Here is a 20440-nt window from a genome sequence, read left to right on the forward strand (position 1 = left end):
ATGAGGCCATCCGCATTTGATCGACAAAGATGAGCATTTTCCTTGGGAGAAACCCTTGGGTAAAATCGGAGAACTACAAGCTAGAAGCATAGGTAATTAGTGACCACTCAAATACTCCTACACAAAGGGTGCTGATTAAAATGAAGCAATGTCTGCCGGGAAGAAGGCATCTATCCACTGGCGTGTGCATAAATACACTTCCACATCTTAATCAATATTTTAGAGGAGGTAAGAGGAGAAGCTAATTACTGCATCAAAATTGTAGATGCCAAATGGTGGATACACGGCAAATCAGGATCCACACATCCAACAGGACCGTGATAGATTAGAGGCAGCATAAGAGATTTCACAGAGTTCATTAGAAAATCTCTGTTGCAGAGACTGCTGAGTGGCCCTCAATACTTAGCCTGTTCTTCTTTAGTAACAAAAGGCAATTCTCTCCCTGTGTCTAACTTCTGGCCCATGGAATATAGGCAGGAATGTTGAGTGGGATTTTCTAGGAAGATTACTTAAGAACTAACTTGGCTGGATGAACATCCGTTTGACTCTCTCCATTTTTTAATGCTGTCATGCCTTGAAAGATCCTGTGCAGTCTCTCTGGACCATGCTGTGACCTTGAGGATAGAAGTTTGGTACTTCTGCTAACAGACAAAGGCAGAAGAGCCTGTGGTCCTGATGACACTGAAGCCAGAAGAGCAATCCTGGATAGTCCACAGTTAAGAATCTTGTCATGTGTTACAAAATTAATATTTCTTTGGTAGATAATAAAATGTGGAGTCCTTTTAAGCTACTCTGTTAGTTTTGGCTTCCATTACAATCAGCTCAGTACAATTCCTACATGTTATAAGTATATCCTCAAAAACATACACTGAAGTCCTAACCTATAGTACTTGTAAATGTGACTTTATTTGGAAATACAGTCCTGGTAAGTGAAATCAAACTAACACAAAGTTGTACTGCATTAGTGTGGGCCCTAAACCAGTCACTGATGTCCTTAGAAGACACTTGGGAGAAGGCAGCCATGTGCAAATAGAAACAGATATTATTTAGAGTGATATATTTACATGCCAAGAATCACCAAGGATTAATGGATGCTAGATGATTCAAGATTCTGCCCAACAGACTTCAAAAGCAGAATGATCACAATGACACTGAAATCTTAAGACTTCTGACTTCCAGAATAACAAGACAACAAATTTCCATTCTTTTAAGTCACCGACTTTGAGGTACTTTGTTAATATACTACCTCCAGAGTCTTATACCTCATTTATTCTAAGAAAATGTGATAGGACCAAGCTTAGCATTTGCATGTACAAAACAATTGGTATGTAGTTTAGTATATGGAATGTTCAAAATTTAAAAAAATGCTGTGGATACAGATGCCAAGAAAGTTAATGCAATACCAACAGACTTACTAGAAATTAACTATTCAAGAAAGGTGATGGTAGCAGGTTTATTCTGTTCCATATTAGCACCAGTCAGAGTACTTGAAGTACTGGATGCAATTTTGAGTTTCTCACTTTATCAAGATACAACTCCTATAATGAATATATAACACATTTGCTTTAGCTTTGTGCAGTACCATTCAGTTGAGGAAGGACCAATAAGTGAGCCACAGGACACAAATTCAGGCCTAAAGTAAGACCTTTCAACCTAATGATCAACGAGATAAGATAAACTTTAGAGGTACATTGAAAGAAGTAACCCAAATGTCCATTAATGGAAGAATTGATAAACACATTGCAGCAAATCTGTCCAATGGAATATTGTCTGGGAACAAAAAAAAAAAAAACAGTGAAAACTGAGAATGTTACAACATGGAAGAACACTACGCTAGGAAGCTGTGAAAAAGACAGCCATATCATATCACATCTCATTAACATAAAATATCCTGCATAAGCAATTCTATAATAGAAACAGAAAATAGACTAGTTGTTCTGCGAGCTTGAAGGATAGGAGAATGGGGAATAACTGCTTAATAGGTATGGAGTTTGCTTTCTGGGGTGATGAAAACAGTTTTAGAGCTAGTGGTTGTACAACATTATGAAAGTACTAATGCCACGACACTGCTCATTTTTAAATGGTTAACTTTATGTTAGGGGAATTTTATCTCTATACAATAAAAAAACACAAAGCTAACCCCTGCTTGGTTGTAAAAGGCTATATGGAGAATTTAGCGATCTCACATCAAAGATGTACATCAAAGTCACAAAGAGGATCGTTCGATAAAATCCTTTCCTTTACTAGATAATTACCAACGACCATACAGACATTAAGACCTTTTTGCCATAGTTCAAAGATTCTTTTCCTGTGTAACTTATGCTTCCTGCCTTAGGAGACCATAATTATTTTCATGTTTACTTCATATGCAGAAACAAGACATTACCTAGGTAACTTGGCAAGATTCTTATGATCCCTAACTTGCTCAACAAATCAACAGTCTCCAGCTACCACATGATGATTCTAAGTTTCTCATTTCCCTTAAAGAGCAGAAGTCATGTACAGTATTCATATTGTTGTAAAAGATTTTAGTAGGTTTATAATAGAGGATAATAAAGAATACCTAGGTAGGGGTATTCCAAGGTAGGGCTAGCAGCCATTTTACTGCTTTTCTCAGATATAGCCTTCAAGAAAATTAGTTGTCAACAAATAAATGAAGGAGACCTCTACAATGTTCCTGCCCAGACACTGTCCAATTACAGAAATTATTTCTACCATGATTCAAGAAGAGACACCTGAAGACACTTTCTCATTTCCATACCAAGAAAAGAGCTGCTCATGAGAAAAAAGTGTGAGTTGAAATTTTAGTTCTATGATGAAACATTAATTTGTTTAAAGCAAGGCTTTCTTTCTGCTGAATTACATAATAAAGAATCCACTGTGGCTCCATTCACATGGGTCACATTAAAAATTCAGAACCATGTTCTTAAAGGAAGAGATATTAAAATATTTACTGTTTAATCTGGGTAAGTCCCAGCTCTATCACCAGTGTGAAAAAGGATTTTATTACTATTTAGTAATCTAAATAGGCAAGCTTTTTTTTTAAAGGTACTTCCTATGTAACAAAACTTGGAATATTTTTAATAAGCAGTAACTTATATACAGTTAAATTCTCCTGGGCGTAAAAAACCTTACTGATAGAAACAGATTTACGAAGTATCGGAAAAGAAAGAAGAGGCATGTCTAAAGCCCTGGGAACAAAACTGTCCCAGCTTTCTCCTAACTCTGGCAACATGAGCCCGAAGGGCAGCCAGTTTTCATATTCGCAGTCAGCTCTGGAAAGCGCTCAAGTCAACTGCAACCCAGGACTAAATGGGAGTAGATTTATAATGTGAGGAAGAGACTGGCACATGAAGAGGCTAGTGCTTCACCACCACAAACCTCATCAACATGTTTCAAATCCTCACTAGCCTGATACTAGGAATGGATGGCATTCTGTCCAAACAGACATTTGCAAATGGCAATTGTTGCCCACTGATAGCAATTTTATACAATCTAGATGTTAAACTAGTTTTAAAAACATTCATATTAGTGTATATTCGCTATGAAACATAATGGGTTTCAGGGTGACATTTTATACATGCATATTGTATAGTTTGATCATATACATCCTCCTTTGCCCTTTCATGTCCTCAACCGTTTTCCTCGTTCCAAATACTTCCCCACCTAACTTCATGTTGTATTTTCTAAAATCTAGATTCTGCACATGAGAGAAAACATATGAAATATTTGTCTTTCTGAGTCTGGTTTATTTTGTTTAACACAATGATCCTCAGTCCCATCCATTTTCTTGGAAATCACATAATTTCATTCTTTTTTATGGTTCAAAAATACTCAATTACACACACACACACACACACACACACACACACACACACATTTTCCTTATCCACTCAACCATTTATGAACAAGGAAATGTCCTGCTCATTAATGTTTCAGTACTTAGCAAAGTGTCTATGACATGCATATATTTAATAAATAATTATTAAAAGCTCAGAGACAGTGCCCAAGCCCCAGTAATAGCACAAGAAATAAAAAGAAATTAAGGTATGACTGAGACCTATAACTGGGGAATTAAGAGTGAGATGAGCATAATCTAGATAGGACTTTGGAAGACTCTTCAGTTAATTGTGATGATTATGTCCATTGTACAACTGTTTTGGAAGCTTCTTTGGAATTTTAAAAGATGAAAATTTTTTTTCCTACTAGGAAAGCCCACAGACTTCATAAACAGAAAATTTTAAATCTCCACTGATCATTACTAACTCAAATGGAGTAGAGAAGAGTGGGCTGAATTCTACGATCAAAGTCCCTGTAAGGAAACTGATGATGAGTTATTCCAGAGGGTCATGATCTAAGCAGCTCTTTACGAAAGCTTCTCCCTAGGAAGAGTAGCTGTAACCTTGGGAAACAGCTACCTGAAATGTCAGTTTTGAGAAGGATGAGGATATGAGGGGAGAAAATGTCACTTTAAAAATGCTTGTGTTGACGTATTCAAAAAAATGCAAAGTCAAGCCGGTGGCTCATGCCTGTAATCCTAGCTACTCAGGAGGCTAAAATCTGAGAATCATGGTTCAAAGCCAGCTGAGGCAGGAAAAATCCAACTCTCTTATTTCCAGCAAAACACAAAAAGCCAGAAGTGGAGCTGTGGCTGAAGTGACAGTGCTAGCCTTTAGCAAAAAAGCTGAGGGACAATTCTTAGGCCCGGAGTTCAAGCCCCACTAACTGCACACCCACCCACAAAAAAATAATAACTTAAAAAGTATGTATAAAGCTACTACCAGCAACATCATCAATGACCTTATCAGAAGTTTAATAATCTACTAGCTGAATATATTTTTTTAACTTCTCACCAAGAACACAATCACAAAACAGGCTGACTTTCTAAGAAGTAATTCAAATTTTATCAAACTTGACTTGAGTTAGAGATTTTAAAAGACTCAAAGGCAGCATCAGTTCATGAAGCAAGGTGATTCCTCTAGAGCCTACAACTGCATTGATGAGTCACACTAAATATACACGCTCTGTTCTTTTTTTTTTCCCCTCTAACTGATGTAAGTCTTCAGATGAGACTGACGTAAAAAGAATTTTTGCTACAACAGCTAATTCTTACATTGTGTTTCACATTAAAAATATCTATAATTGTCAGGCACCAGTGGCTCATCCTGTAATTCTAGCTACTTGGGAGGCTAAGACTAGGAGAATTATAGTTGCAGATTAGCCTGTAAAGAAAACTTCACTAGACCCCTTAACCCAAAGCTGGGCACAGTGGTGTTGCCTGTCAATCTTGCTACATGGAGGCTGAGAATAGGAGATCAAGGTTTCAGAGAAGCTGGAACAGAAAAGCCAATGAGTTCTAGCCAATATAGATGTTGGATTCAATGGTATATGCCTAGTATCTCAGCAATGAAGAGAAGCCTACAATAAGTGGAATGGCATCAATGCATGCACCCAGGCAGGAAGCAAGACCTTATCTCAGAAATACCTAGCACACTTAGAGGTTGGAGATATGGCTTATATTAGAGCATGTGCCTACTAAGCATGAAGTAAGCAAAAATCTCACCCCAACACCACCCTCCATACATTCTACTTGCAACTATCAAAGGTGTACAACAAATAAGGCAAGGAACATTTACTATTTATACGGTTAGTTAAAAATAAACTGATGGTAACTTCCAAATGCAGGAAAGGCTGTGGTAAAACTGGACCCTCATTATATACCAGCAGGAACTATTTGGCTAACCCATGAGGAAAGACATTAGACAATATGAATCAAGAATATATTGTACTTAGGCTCTCTGACAAATATTACTGGTAAGAATTTATAGGCAATATGAATCAAGACTATAGTATACTTAGGTTCTTTGATAAATACTACTGGTAAGAATTTATCCTAAGGAAATAACTGAAGCATGATCATTTAAGCAGGAAAATACTCATTGGAAAATTTCCAGTAGTGAGATATTGAAAAGTAGCCTAAAGTGTACAGTGAGAAGTATAGTTAAATTGTGTGCAAAAATTTTGGTATTGAAACAAAGTAGCAGCTGGGCACTGGTGGCTCATACCTGTAATCCTAGCTATTCAGGAGGCTGAGATTTGAGGATTGTGGTTTGAAGCCAACCCAAACAGGAAAAGTCCTACCAAAAACAACCAAAAAGCTGGAAGTGGAGCTGTGGCTCAAGTATTAGAGTCCTAGCCTTAGCACAAAAATTCAGAGGGACAGTACCCAGGTCCTGAGTTCAAAGTACCAAGATTGATACACAAAAAAGGGGAGAAGTAGCAACACAGAAAAATGGTTGACAAAAGATAAAAGTATAAAAGCTGATTTTTGCCGGGCACAGGTGGCTCACACCTGTAATCCTAGCTACTCAGGAGGCTGAGATCTGAGGATCATGGTTCAAAGCCAGCCCGGGCAAGGAAAGTCTGTGAGACTCTTATCTCCAATAAACCACTAGAAAACCGGAAGTGGTGTTGTGGCTCAAGCGGTAGAGTGCTCGCTTTGAGCTGAAGAGCACAGGGACAGCGTTCAAGCCCCATGACTGACCAAAAAAAAAAAAAAGAGCTTATTTTCATCAAGACTGTAACCACATTATACACACACACACACACACACATATATACACACACACACACACACACACACACACACACACACATATATATATATATATATATATATATATATATATATATATATATATGAGTATGCGAACACCAAGGGAATACACAACACGCAATAAAATACTTTCCTAAAATTAGCCTGTGTATCTTTTCTAGGGGAAAGATTTCAAGTCAAAACTTGGTTACAAAATGTAACCTGTTGCTACACTTAAAAAAAAAAAAAAGAAGAAGAAGGAAATACAAGCTTCTTTCTAAGTTACATCTTTTCACCCCAAACCTTACAAATCCATGGGTTAAGTGAATTTGGAAATTAAAGCACATTATAGCCCTGAATTGGTAAAGTAGATCGCACATTATCATATTACAGGTTGAGAAGATCTGCTATGAACTGACTGAAATTTACCTAGGTCAGCATTTGTTACATGGTACATGATCACAAAATTCTCTGTTTGAAAACTTGCAAACATTTTTCTCACCACATTTGGGAAATGCTGCTTAGGTTTATGATGCTCCAAAGGGGCAACAGAGGGAAGGCATCTTAATAACGAGGAAGGGGTTTTTAGACTCTACAGAAATCTCCAGTTGGGAGTTATTAATGATACTATACTTTGTCCCTGAGATGTGTATATGACGATTGAGGGAAAAAAAAAGAAAAACTTGAGAAGTCATGATCTACGCAGCTACTTAAAAGTTACTGAGGTGGAAAAAAAGCCACAAAATAAACTCTTTAGGGTAGAAGCCACATGCTCGTGGCTCATGCCTATTAGCTACTTGGGAGGCAAAGATTAGGAGGCTCGTGGCTCTACTCTGGGCAAAAAGACCCTATGTCACAGTGTTCTGCATCTGTCATTCCCAGTGGGAATCCAGAGTCCAGACGATTGTGGTTCCAGGCCAGCTCAGGCCAAAAAGAAGGCCAGGAGCCCCATCTCAGTTGGAAAAGCTGGGCATGATGACATTTGTCTGCCATCTCCACTACAGTGGGAAACATAAAAAGATGATCATCAAGGCCAGCTTGGGCTAAAGTGAGACTCTATCTCAAAAACAGCCAGAGCAAATTGGGTTGGAGGCATGGCTCAATCAGTATGTGGCTAGCAAATGCCAAACTCTTAAGGGTTCAGATCTCAGTATTGTTCCTACCTCATGAGATTCAAACCAAATCAAGGCTATTAGCAATTCCTACAAAAGAATGGCATCTTTTCTATAATTATGAAGTTGCATTCAAGTAACCCCTAAAAGAACAAAACATTTTCTTTTAGTTACCTTCTGAAAGTCTAGTTATGGTAAAGAAATAACAGATGACCAAATAATCATCGGCTCTCTTCTGCATAGTTTTATTAAGCATGAGATTGCTACTTACCTCTAGTCTAAGTATAGACTTTATGCAGGCTGGACAAGCAGGTCCATTTCGGGAGAACTGAAGGGGAAGGTGCCGAGTTCGAGTGCGACAGGTTGGCTCTTCACATATCAACCAGCCCTGGAGAGACAAAGAGATAGAAAAAAGGTCCGTCTTACCATTACCATTGATAAATAAACATAGCAAATCCTGTTGTAAACTCCTTGGATTACTTTTGTCCTAAACTTAAAAGTTTGGAAACCCATGAAGTTAAACCCATGAAGTTAAAAAAAGAAAAAGAGAGACCATGGAAGATGTGATCCCTTTTTAAAAAGATAAATCCTCCATAACTCACAAAGATCAAAGTGTCCAAAAATGGAACTACTGGGTTTTAGTTCATTAGAAAAGATCATTACATTAAAGTACTGCAGAGTAATCTTAGCTACTCAGGAGGCTGAGATCTGAGAATCGTGGTTCAAAAGCCAGTCAGGGCTGAAAAGCCCCTGTGAGATACTTATCTCCAATTAGCAACTCAAAAACTGGCAGTGGAGCTGTGGCTCAAAGTGGTAGAGCACTAACCTTGAGCAAAAGAGCTCAAGGACAGTGCCCAGATCCTGATTTCAAGCACCACGACCACCACCAACAACAAAAAACTAACGCAGAGAAATGAATGACCTTCTCAATTGCCGAGTAACAATTGTCTAGTTACTTAATTCCTGTGCGGTTTCATTCTCTGAAACATGGGTAGGAAGACAGTGCTTACCTTGTAAGATGGATGTAATGTAATTTAATATACTTAAAGTGCTTACAATTATTGTCGACATGGAAGAAACACTTAAAAACACAAGCAAACATTTCATTTAAAATGAGAACGCATTCTACACGTGTTCTCTGGAGAACAATTTCAAGTGGCCACTACTTTACAGCAGTTTCAAATAACCACGGCTACTTCTCTGTTCTTTATAACCCTCTTCACACTTCTTCAGTTATTCTCATTTTGTTCTTTTAAGTTGTCTCATAGTGATACAACACAATGTTTTCATGAATCAATAGTATATTTATTGTAAAAACCTATCTGTTAAACAAGGAAGATAAGTCACCACAAATGAAGTCAAGCAAAGGTTAGGTGTTCAAACTAAGATATCACCTCTGGGAACTTAGGTGTTGCATGTATTAATACCGAAACATAGTGAGCATTAGGGGAGATGCTGGTGTACAAAGATGAGTGAAGTATGCTCCCAGGTCTCATGGCATCCCTATCTGCAAGACCGCAAGAAAGAACTGACGATCTCTAAGCTTTGGAACATTTTGACAGATGATAACTTTGGAATACAAAGAATAAGTCAACAGATATTTGGTAGAAGGAGAAGGGAAGAAAGACAACGTTGGCAGACACAGCAACATCTGCCTAAGAATGGAGGTCAGAAAGAACTATAATGATAAGGGGAAGAAAAAGCCAATAACTAGAACCATCCCCGTCCCTGGTTATAGTCTAGGTAGCCTGGCTTTCTTCTCTTGGTGAGAGGAGTATATTGCTTCTTAAGTTAGGTACAAAGTTGCCACATAGTAGCAATTCCATATGGTGATGTCTCAAAGCTGAGTCTCAGATACCCTCAGCCACTGCTGTGCTGTTTGATCAGAATACATTCCTCCTGGAAGTAGCTTCAAGCAAATTCAAGAGAAAGCATCACAAATCAGTTCTTCTAGCTCTGTAAGACTTGCACATAAAGCAAAAGCACACTGTAGGACTTTTTGATTTAAAGGTGGTATTTTTAAAGAAGATAAAATGCATCAATATAAAATAACATTCACAGGAAGTTCCAATTCTATCTATACTTAAGAGGATAAACTATTTTATTTTCAGGTTGAGAATATCAGCGGGCCCTTTTGAAACTTGTAATACTTTTAATTTTAAAGACACTTGTAATTTTAAAGAAAAAAAAAAGCAACCAGACAGGTCAAACTTATCAAAGTATTGTTAATTTATTATTTATTTATTAATTTGAGATGAGTTCTCACAATGTAGGCCATGTTGTCCTCAAACTTGAGATTCTCCCTGCCTCTAACTCCTGAATGCTGGGACTACAGTTGTGAACTTCCAAGCTTAGCCCATTCATTGAAGTTAAATTGTTTTAATTAAAAATACAGTGCTCAAAAAGCTAAACTGCTTTTAAGTTTTGTTTTTGAAACTCGATTCCACCCATGTATCATATCTTCATGACTCACCAGGGGAGTTAACAACCAGGGAGATGCTAAGTTGTCATTTCACCTGTTTTTAAAAGCAAACATCCAACTCTATCTCTGCCAGTTACTAATTGTCCTTGCAAATCATATAGAAAAGAGATAATATGATTTGTCTAGACTTCCTACCAGTTATAATTAACATTAAAGAGGTCTTTTTTTTCTTTGTCACCTTTCTATTCAGAGCTTATTTGGGTTTGTTTGTACTTACTATCTGTTAATCTCCCTTTACAAATGACAACAATAACTAGTGCTATTATGCATGGAAATTAAACATGCTGATAACTGTGTGAAGGGAACTGGGGCTGAAAAAAAAATATCAGAAGCCTGTAACTATGCCTCTTGCTTTATTAAGCTTTTGGTCATGATGAATTTTAAACAAACCTCTTCTATGGAGGGAAATAGGCCCAAATGATATGCAATTCAATGCTTTTCTTCAACTCAATTCAGTCTAGTACACAGCTAACACCCTTCTCTTCCCAACAAATGTTAACCAACTATGCTAACTCTTAACTTCCAACAAACGTTCATTTGCCAGGTCTGAGAAGTATTCCATGATGGGAAAAATCTTACATTACAAGATTTCATAATGAATTTTGCCTCTTGAAGGTGTAATAAGAACTGGAAAAATGAAAATGCTTACATATAAATTGATATAAATTACATATAAATTGATAATTACCATGACAAAACTAAACTTAATTTATAATTCTCTTTTAGGAAAACTGTGAGAAGCCCAAAGGTGTGTTGACAAGTCAATGGGAGAAGAAATTTAAAGATTAACTTCTTAGAAGCCTAACCTATATTAAAAGTTGTGGGTTTTAAGAAAAACATTTAGACCAACTATAAGGATGCCTGCAGACCAAATATTTTCTTTTACTATGTAATGCCCACAGGTAAATTGTTATAACCAATAATAATAAGGCCATGGCATTTTCAGTTGCCCGGGTTAACCATGTTTATAAAGAGATGGTTCAAAAGAGGTGAAGCAAGCTTGTCCAATAGCAGCAGAATAAACATTTACCAAAACATGCAAAGCTTCATCACCTGTTGCTTTAATCTCAGCACCACTAATTCCTTAAAATCATTGTGTATGAAGCTGTGTCAAATACTGATTGGTTTTGATTGCTAAATTATATTTCTGTGGCCTCAACTAAAATGGTTTCTGTCTGCACATGCTAAAAAGGGATCGATTTCCACTGGTAACTGAGGCGTGCCTGGTAGCTGCACCTTAAACACAAACTGTTACTCATTTGTGTACATTTGTATTTTTAGAAAGAGGCATGCATGCAGACATCAACCAGATCTGGAAATGTGGTACACAGGAGGCCCTCAAAGTATTTTTTAAAAGAAGTAGTACATAAATAAAAACAATAAAAGTACAAACATCGAGTTCATGAAAATTAGCGAGGATTAGTCTAAAATTCACAGAAGACAAAAAAATTAAAGTAACCTCTTTTTGTGTGTCAGTACTAGAGCGTGAACTGAAGATCCCACACTCTGGCTTGGCTTTTTCACTCACAGCTGGTGTACTACCACTTGACCCATGCCTAGAGTTCCAGTGTTTTGCTGGTTAATCAGAGATGAGAGTTTCTCAGATTTGTCTGCATGGCCCTGGCTGGCTTCAAACGATGATCCTCAGATCTCAGCCTCCTGAGTATCTAGGATTACCAAGGTAAGCCACAAGCGCTCAACTCACAGTAGTTTCCTACACTTCTTTTTAGTCAACTATGTGGCACTCCTTCTCCAATTCCCAATTTATCACCATTTTGGCCCACTGGTCTTTCATCTGCAGCTCAATTAACACCAAAAATTTTTAGATAAAATTATACTCAATAGATGGTGATCATCTTTGCTTTAAGATCCAGAGATTTTTCAAGAGATGACATAGTTCTGCTGAGATATATGATTTGGTCTAAGTCATACTGGGTTTCCAGGAGCAAGGAACAGAGTCACAGGGTCACAGGGTGAGGTCTGCCAGCACAACTGTTCATTCAGAATTCGTTAAATTATTATTAGTTTTTCTGGTTAACGCCCATTAACCATCTTTCTCTCTAAACCATATGTACTCAAAGAACATCAGACTCTCTTTTCACCCCAAAGCATTTATAAATGTTCTGGGGTTCCCTTGCAGGCACATTTTTCTGTCACAGAATTATCCCCAGTATAAAAAAAAACAAAAAACAAAAAAATGGGTCTTCTTATAGATAGTGCGCAGTATGGGCCCACAGCTGCTTTTGAAGAATGACATGTTGTGATTTGGGATTTCCAGAAATATCAAAAAAACAAATTGCTTTCTGACCCACATTTGTACCCAAAACTGGGAGAAAATTTCCCTATGATCTCCAGGGGAAGTTTTAACAGGAACATAATTTTGCTTTTAAAGTTAAAATCTTCTACACTGTAGCATGCTGGCATGTCAAGGAGTGATAATATTAAGTCTCAGAGAGGTGCCAGGCTAGGAGATGAAAAAGCAAATCAGCAAAAAAAAAAATATATATATATATATATATATATATATATATATAAATGAACAATTCATGAAAGTTAATACAAAAATATTTCAAACAAAATTATCAAACAAAACAGAAGTGGAAAGTGCCTTGTCGGTCCATGTAAGAATTTTAAATATTACTATAATTGATTTTTTTTAAAGTTAGACATCTCTTTAAATGAACTGTCATATGTCATTTCATCCAAGTTATTTGAAACTTATTGATCTTATCATTTGTGCAAGGACCAGACTCTGCCATCAGGTTGCTGAAAGGATAATGGAGCACTCCCAAACTGTTATGATAGGTTAGATGCAAACAGCGGCCCTCATTTAAACACACAGAACAGCACTACAAGTGGAGAAATTCCAACCTCAACAATTGTATATTATATGATAAATTAGCAACTTGGTCTGCTTTGCCACACATCAAATCCAATACCACAGTCTTTCTATTTTAATTTGCAATCAGAACTTGAGCATCAGAAGATGTACCTGAGCCCCATGCAAGCCATCTTCTGCTATACTGTGAGCACAGAAAGCCACAATTACCAGCAATTGTATTTTACCACCGTAGGACAATACTAGAACAGTTAAAATTGTCTCCATGCAAGCAACTGGGGAAAATATACTTAAAATGACTTTATATGGAAAATTACATTTGGGGGGCATAAAGTTCAATGGAGGACACATATCTTTCTGTATGGGCAGTTAAAAACCTCTCTTAGTATATTCAAGCCTATTCTATAAAATACTCTCCTTATTCATCCCACTCAAAAGCAAGCTACATTCTTAGGCTATAATAGGTCACAACTAAGTACACAGTACCTTGCTTCAGGAATAATTTTGCTTTGTCTGTCAACTGTCAACAAAGCACAAAGAGCTCATGCAACCCAGCCATGTACTGTGGATGTTAGAGATCTAACAAAATACAAATAATAAGAATACAAGATTTCATAGCCACCCTGCTTTCACTTTATATAAGAAACTGAAAGCATTTTCCTCTCCACATTCCACTCATCTCTATTGTATTACAAATCCTTTCATAAGAGTCTTCCCCCTTCCAGCCCGCATGGGAAGCTACAAGTGACTTGGGGATGTAATATTCCAACTGCGACGAATGTCCGACTTTCCAACATGAATGGTTCTAAATGGATGTGTCAGTGAAGGCACAGTCATTTCAACAAGGAAAAGTAGGAAAGAATCAAATGGAATGAAATGGTAAAATGGCTACTCTGGTGCTTGTATTAAGATTTTAGTGAGAAAACCTCTGAGAAAAAAAGTTCATTACTTCCATCATTGCTCCTGCCTCTTAAGTCTTCACTCTTAAAACAAATGTCTATTATACTATTAAACTGTATATACTCATCTGATAATAAACTTCAAAAGTAAGCCCAAGGCTCAGTTTTATCCATTTTGCGCAGAAAAAAGATTGGAAGGAATGGTTTAATTAGGGTTTCTTTTGCTATGTCTGTATTTCTAATTTTTCTTTGGTTTAGCTGGACCTAAGGAAAGAAAAGGACTTCTGTAACAAGTATATATTGTTTTAAAAATCAGAAAACTTATTAATGAAGAGACCATCTCCCCCAAGAATTTTTATCACTAACATATTTGAAAAATATTCTGAGCTCTACATGTTTGGTTGGAGCCAAGATGAATTTTCAAGGAATATACCTAGGGGGAAAAAAAAGGGTCAAATAAAAACTGTTCTTTAAAACATTTTCCTGCTAAAGCTAAAATTTCAAAAATAGGTCAATTTAATCACATAAGCAATTGTTAAGCAGAAAGTGGCAGGGCATGTATTAGCCTCATTTATTAAATTAAGCCACTTACTAAAACACAAACTTTTTGGAATATGACCTGACTATTTTTCTTTATGATGGTGAGTCTATGAAGGTAGTAAGTCAGTTTTTAAAAGAGGTGCCTTTTTTTTTTTTTTGGGTCAGTCGTGGGGTTTGAACTCTGGCTTGGGCGCTGTCAGTGCACTCTTCAGCTCAAGGCGAGCACTCTACTTACTGCTTGAGCCACATTCCCCATGCTTTCCCCCAAGCCTTCATTCAACATCCACATAGATCAACTCAAACATCGTAGGTAAGAATCAAATTAAAAAAAAAAACAATTGAGGAAGAGTATGCCTCCTTCCTTATCAGAAGTCCTTTTCTTTCCTTAGGTCCAGCTAAAAGTAATTTTTATTTTATTCTATTTTGTTAATTGGCAGACTAGTATTTGCTGGGATGGATTAATGTGATATGCCTTTGGGGACCAAACAACAAATGTGAGAGCGGAATTATCTATTCAGTTGCCTCAAAGGGCATCTTAAAATCAGAATGGAGTTCAAACCATCACTAGGCAATGTTTGTTCATTTAACTTTAATTATTTTCTCCTTGAGAATGGTACTAATGAAACTGAATATCTTTCATGGTTTCGAAGGGCCGTTTGAATAGTCTGTAAACAGAACTAAGGGTAGACAAGAGATCTGGCTGGGCCAGGGGGTTGCTAGGTGATGCAGAATGTCAACCCACAAACTTGTTAAGGTTTGCTTTGCTTTCATGCCACTTTCACACACTCTCAAAAGTTCTGAGAATTGATTTTTCAGGTGGTCATTACAAAAAAGAAATCCATTCCCCCAGAGATGCTCTGCTAGATTCAGAAGACATGAAGTCCATCTGATCTTTGGCTGTAACATGGCAAACTTTAGGTTCTACATAAACATAGCATTATGTTTTCTGGATGCCCCCCCATTTAAGAAACACATGCAAGAATTTTAGTATTTCAAAAAGACTCTCAATCTTCTCGTATCCAACTTGAAATCCCCAGAAAAATAATGAGATCGCAGCTTGGGGGGTTTGGGGGCACACCAACTCCAACCTGATGGCAAATGCCTCAGTACAGATCACAGCTCAACACTGTGACAACCCTTGGAGTTTTGCCACTCTTCTCTTCTGGCCTGCGCCAAGTCTGACTGCCTGTGAGGCTTCTCCCTCTTGCTCCCTCCCCCCCAGCCTCCTTTTTAAGTAGCTGATCAGAGATTGTCCAGTAAGAGCACTTTATTAGATCATCAGCCAGAGGGGTTCACAAGTACTGAGAGCAATGGGCTCAAATGCGGCACATCAGTTTTAATAGACCAGGGGCTACTAGTAAACTGCAGATACTGCTGAGAACTTTCCATGTACTGAACTCTTGAAAAAGCACCGTCTCTCCAGCTTAAATGCAGCTGCCTCTTTCAATGCCGCAAATGGGTAAATTTGACAAAAAAGCCACCATTAAGACTACATGAAAGGCTCAAGACAACATCCTTTCAATGCTTTGTACTTCAGTAATCAGATGTACTTACTCACCCCCTCCCCCAAACCCGATCAAGAACTATTTCTGAATGGTAGGAAATAATTCCACTTTGTACATCTTTTAGTTAATCAAGACTTTCTATTCAGCAATTTGACCTTTTGTTCAAAACAGGATTATCAGTTTTTTCGCCAGTTACCAAGGGCGACTCGCATGGTGAACATAATTGCAATAATTTGCAAAACACCATGGCAACCCACATTACAACTAGGTAAATACTGGGCTTTTGTGCTACATTGTTATTTTCAGAGATGCTGAAGTCAAAGAACGAATGACAAATGAACACAAAATTTATATTTGCTTTGTCTCAAAAGAGAAGAAAATTGATAACAAGAATTGGGGGGAAACCGACTACAGCTGTAATTTCTAACTTGATTAATTAGGATGGTAACAGTCCTTAACAGTATATTCAACAAACAGCCCTGACTTCGTCTCTCCACCCGCCTCTCTCTATACCACTAACACTATCCCTCCCCACCCCAGACAAATTTTTTCAGCTTGGAGAACAAACATCCCCCATTTGCTCTTTTCTTCAACTTAATGGAATCCTTAATTGCAGAATATTGTTCTCTTGCTCTTCACGGCAATGAAAACCAGAGAAAGGAGGAGAGTGCCAGGGAGCTACAGTCATTTTTTTCTGCCTCTTTTGGACACCCCAGGCCCAATGATGAGACGGCATTTCCCTGGTATCAGCAAGCTGTTGTTTCCTAGCAGACAATAAACTAAAAACTATTTAGCTTTGCAGAAAAGCCATTCCTGTCCTCTTGGCAACGCAAGGTAAGTCTACACTCTGAGACTAAGTTTCATAATTTAAATGCCAGAACATGAATGAGAAAATGATGAGAATAATAAAAACATCTATTTTTCTTGTAAACAAATGATTAACTGTGGTACTGACCAAAAAGCTGTTGAAATGAATGTGTTTGCGATTTGAGGAAGATGTTCAACATTATCATCAATATGCTGGAAATCACTTTGTACTCAGAGAGATCCCAATTCACAAAACAATCTAAAATATATAAACTGACTACTCAGAAATTAATGCAAAAATCAAAATTATGGTTTTAGTAGATAAGCAGACATACAAATAGCATTATAATCTTTTCAGTAATAAATATGACTGGAAAAGTTACACTAGAATCTTTTAACTCAGATATGCAGGGTAGGTTCTATATTTGTCAGTAAAGCAGTAGTTCCTTCTGAAAGGCATAAATTCTGCTACAATGCCCAGCTTTTTAGAAATGATCAAAAGTGACATTCACATGCAAAATGTAGTATTTCGGGGATGAGCAAAAGAAAAAATACACAGAGAAAGGTTTTGCAGAAGTTGGACTGCCGAGATCTTCAGAGATAAGCAGCTGCAGCAGACGCATTCTGAAAACAGCCCAGCCTGCTTTCCTTCATCTGCCTCTTATCGAGGAAAAGCTAAATGAGTCTCTGAAATGATCTGCATATTTCCTTTAACTTTTGAAAAAAATCAAATCAACCTGATACTATAATGGGTCCCTTCTTTTTTTCTCCCCGTGCCCCCCCCCCGCCTCCCGCGACTGAAAATTCCCACACACACCTCTAAGATTCAGCTTAAAGAAATCACAATGTAACAATTCTTCAGGAATTGCCTCCGGAATTATGAATACTGTGATTTCATGTGAGGAGTAGAAATCAAAAGGATGTGACACATTAACTCCTTCTCAGTCAGTGACAACCTGTTCACACTTTGAAAAGAAACATTTTCTGGCTTGGTTCTTTCTAAATTTACTGTATCTGTATCAAGTGCATTCTTATCAAAAGTCTAAATGTTAAGAGGAAATGCACCTTTAATGGCAAATGGTAAAGGAGTGAACAAGACCTTATTACTTTTTCATCAAATAGATTTGATATCAGATCATAAAGTGGGCTTAAAACCCCATGACACTTGAAATCCTTATATATATAAATAAAGCATTTTATAATCCATCCAGAATGTCTTAACTTATAACATTTTACCCACTATATTTGTTCCCCTTTCCAACCTTTATTGGCTTCTGTTCTTGAGGAGTTATTATTTCTCCTACTTTTTTTTCCTTTCTTTTTTGCCTTTTTTTTTGTGTTGGTCCTGGGGTTTGAACTCACGTCTTGGCCACTGTCTCTGAGCTTTCTTTATTGCTCTATCACTTGAGCCACAGCTCCACTTCCAGCTCCTCACCTCAACCCCCAGTGGTTAATTGGAGATAAAAGTCTCACTGACTTTTCTTTCCACCTACCTTCAAACTGTGATCCTCAGACCTCAGCCTCCTGAGTAGCTAAGATTACAGGTGTGAGCCACCAGTGCCCAGCTCTTTTTGCCAATTCTTAACTTCCGTTTGTTTAGTGAGGCTTATTACAACTAATTGCAACATCTAATCTTCTGTAGTATTAATAAATCACTCAAATTTCCTCAATCAGGAATAACAAACACCTAGCAGGTATACTGCATCCTGTTTTCAACTTCTTCCCCATGGCTTCTACAGGATGGAAGCTGGTATTCCATACAAAACTCATCTACTATCCCTGCCCCAAATCCTTTTATTATTGAATTCTCAACTCTGACTACACATAGGGATCACCAAAAGAACATCAACAGAGGACTGATCACCACCCAGAGCTCGTGATTCAGGTCATGAGAATTTGTTGATACAGCTGCTGCAGATCTGGGGACCTCGCTTAAAGAACTACCAGTGGGATACAGAATGGACCCTCGGGTTTAAAAAAAGTTCCTCAAATGATTCTGATGTGGCCAAGGTTCAGACTCACTGCTCTATATTATTTCCATTCTCTCCACTAGCTATCATCTTAACACTGAATGTGATAATTATTCTTATATATCTTAAATTTTTCTCCTTCATTATTTACTTTTTTCTAAATACTGTGTATGTGGTTCACTCTTTTAGTTCTCCCACATTCTCCATGTAGCATTAGAATGATCAAAGCCTCAAATCTGACTTGAGTCTATTACGGGAAGCAATCTGTTCTTAAATGGTTTATATTATGTATGTAGCTTAGTATCGTTTCTTTAAGCAAACCAACAAAGAACCTTACCCATGGCATGAGGGCTGAACTTTTAGCCCAGTGTTCTTTACATTGTTCACCTATGCTGCTCAAGAGAGCTGTATGTGGTTCTTGGGCACCTGGAATGTGGATCGTCCAAACTGAGATATATTTTAAGTGTGAAATAAGCAGCTAATTTTAGACTTAGTTCAAAACAGAGAATATTACCTATTAATGTATTTATGTGTTTGGAAAGATTAGGTGAATTCTAATTTATAGGTTTAAAATATATAACTCTCTTAAAAAATACAGATGGAAGTCCTGTATACACTGTTCTAAATACTACTTTTTCGTTTAAAAGTAGAGATTACAACCTGAGTACATACAGATCTGCAAAATTCCTTTTAATGGCTGCGAAAAATTCTGTTATATGGGCTGGGAAGGTAGCTCAGTGGTAGAATGTTTGCCTTGCATGCCTGAGGCCCTGGGTTCGATTTCTCAGCACCACATAAGCAAAAAGAAAAAAAAGCCGAAAGTGGGCTGTGGCTCAAGTGGTAGAGCGCTAGCCTTGAGCTGAAGAGTTGAGGGACAGTGCCCAGGCCCAGGGTTCAGGCCCCACGACCGGACTCAAAAATAAAATAAAATAAAATTCTGTTACATGTTATATGACGACAATAACTTAATGAATCTTCTTCTGATCAATAAGTAGGTTTTTAGATTCTTACTATTTTCACTAATGTTGCAAGGACTATCCTTGTAAATAGTACCTTGGATAATATCTGTAGTCATATAGTAACCAATATAGACTCCTGAAATTAAGAGTGAGCTTGAATATCTTCACCTACGATACAAGCCATTTTTAACTTTCTCTAAGAAATGTCTGTTACTGTCCTTTACTAATTTATTTTCTACTAGTTTGTTGATTTTTTCCTTCCTTGAGTTGCAAAAATTCTTTATTATGTGAAGGAAATTAGCCTTTGTCACATGGGTTGCGAACACTTTCACCAGTTCATTTCTTTTTTGACTTTAGAGCATGTATGTATATGTATGTGCCATGAAAAAAACTACTTATATGTAGTTTTCCTTTTTGGATTCTGAATATGTTTTGTTCCAAAGTATGTATGCATGTGGAACACAGAGGACTTTTTTTTTTTTTTGGGGGGGGGGGGGGGGAGGGATGAATCTATTTTGTGTGATACTATAATGGCTGTTACATGTTATACATTTGTACAATGTTATAGAATAGAACCCTAAGGTAAACTATAGACTCTGAGTGATAATGATGTGTCAATATAGCTTGGTAATTGTAATAAACTACTGTGCTGGTGGGACAGGCTTTTTGTACTGGGCAGGGAGTCTACGGGAAATCTCTGCTGTGAATCTGAAGCACTTCTCTAAAAAAAAG

The 20440-nt window shown here is 37.4% G+C and overlaps 1 protein-coding gene across 1 annotated transcript in view; it reads right to left on the reverse strand.

The window, feature by feature from the left end:
- The window catches only part of Pola1 (DNA polymerase alpha 1, catalytic subunit), a 314048-nt gene that overhangs the window by 106737 nt on the left and 186871 nt on the right, over positions 1–20440 (reverse strand). The window contains exon 35 of the mRNA XM_042670176.1: positions 7979–8095. Coding sequence (XP_042526110.1) covers positions 7979–8095 — 117 coding nt within the window. The remainder of the gene's footprint in view (positions 1–7978; positions 8096–20440) is intronic.

This window comes from Dipodomys spectabilis, unplaced genomic scaffold (assembly GCF_019054845.1).
Source record: "Dipodomys spectabilis isolate Male_0828 unplaced genomic scaffold, ASM1905484v1 ptg000526l, whole genome shotgun sequence".
Taxonomy (NCBI): Eukaryota; Metazoa; Chordata; class Mammalia; order Rodentia; family Heteromyidae; genus Dipodomys; species Dipodomys spectabilis.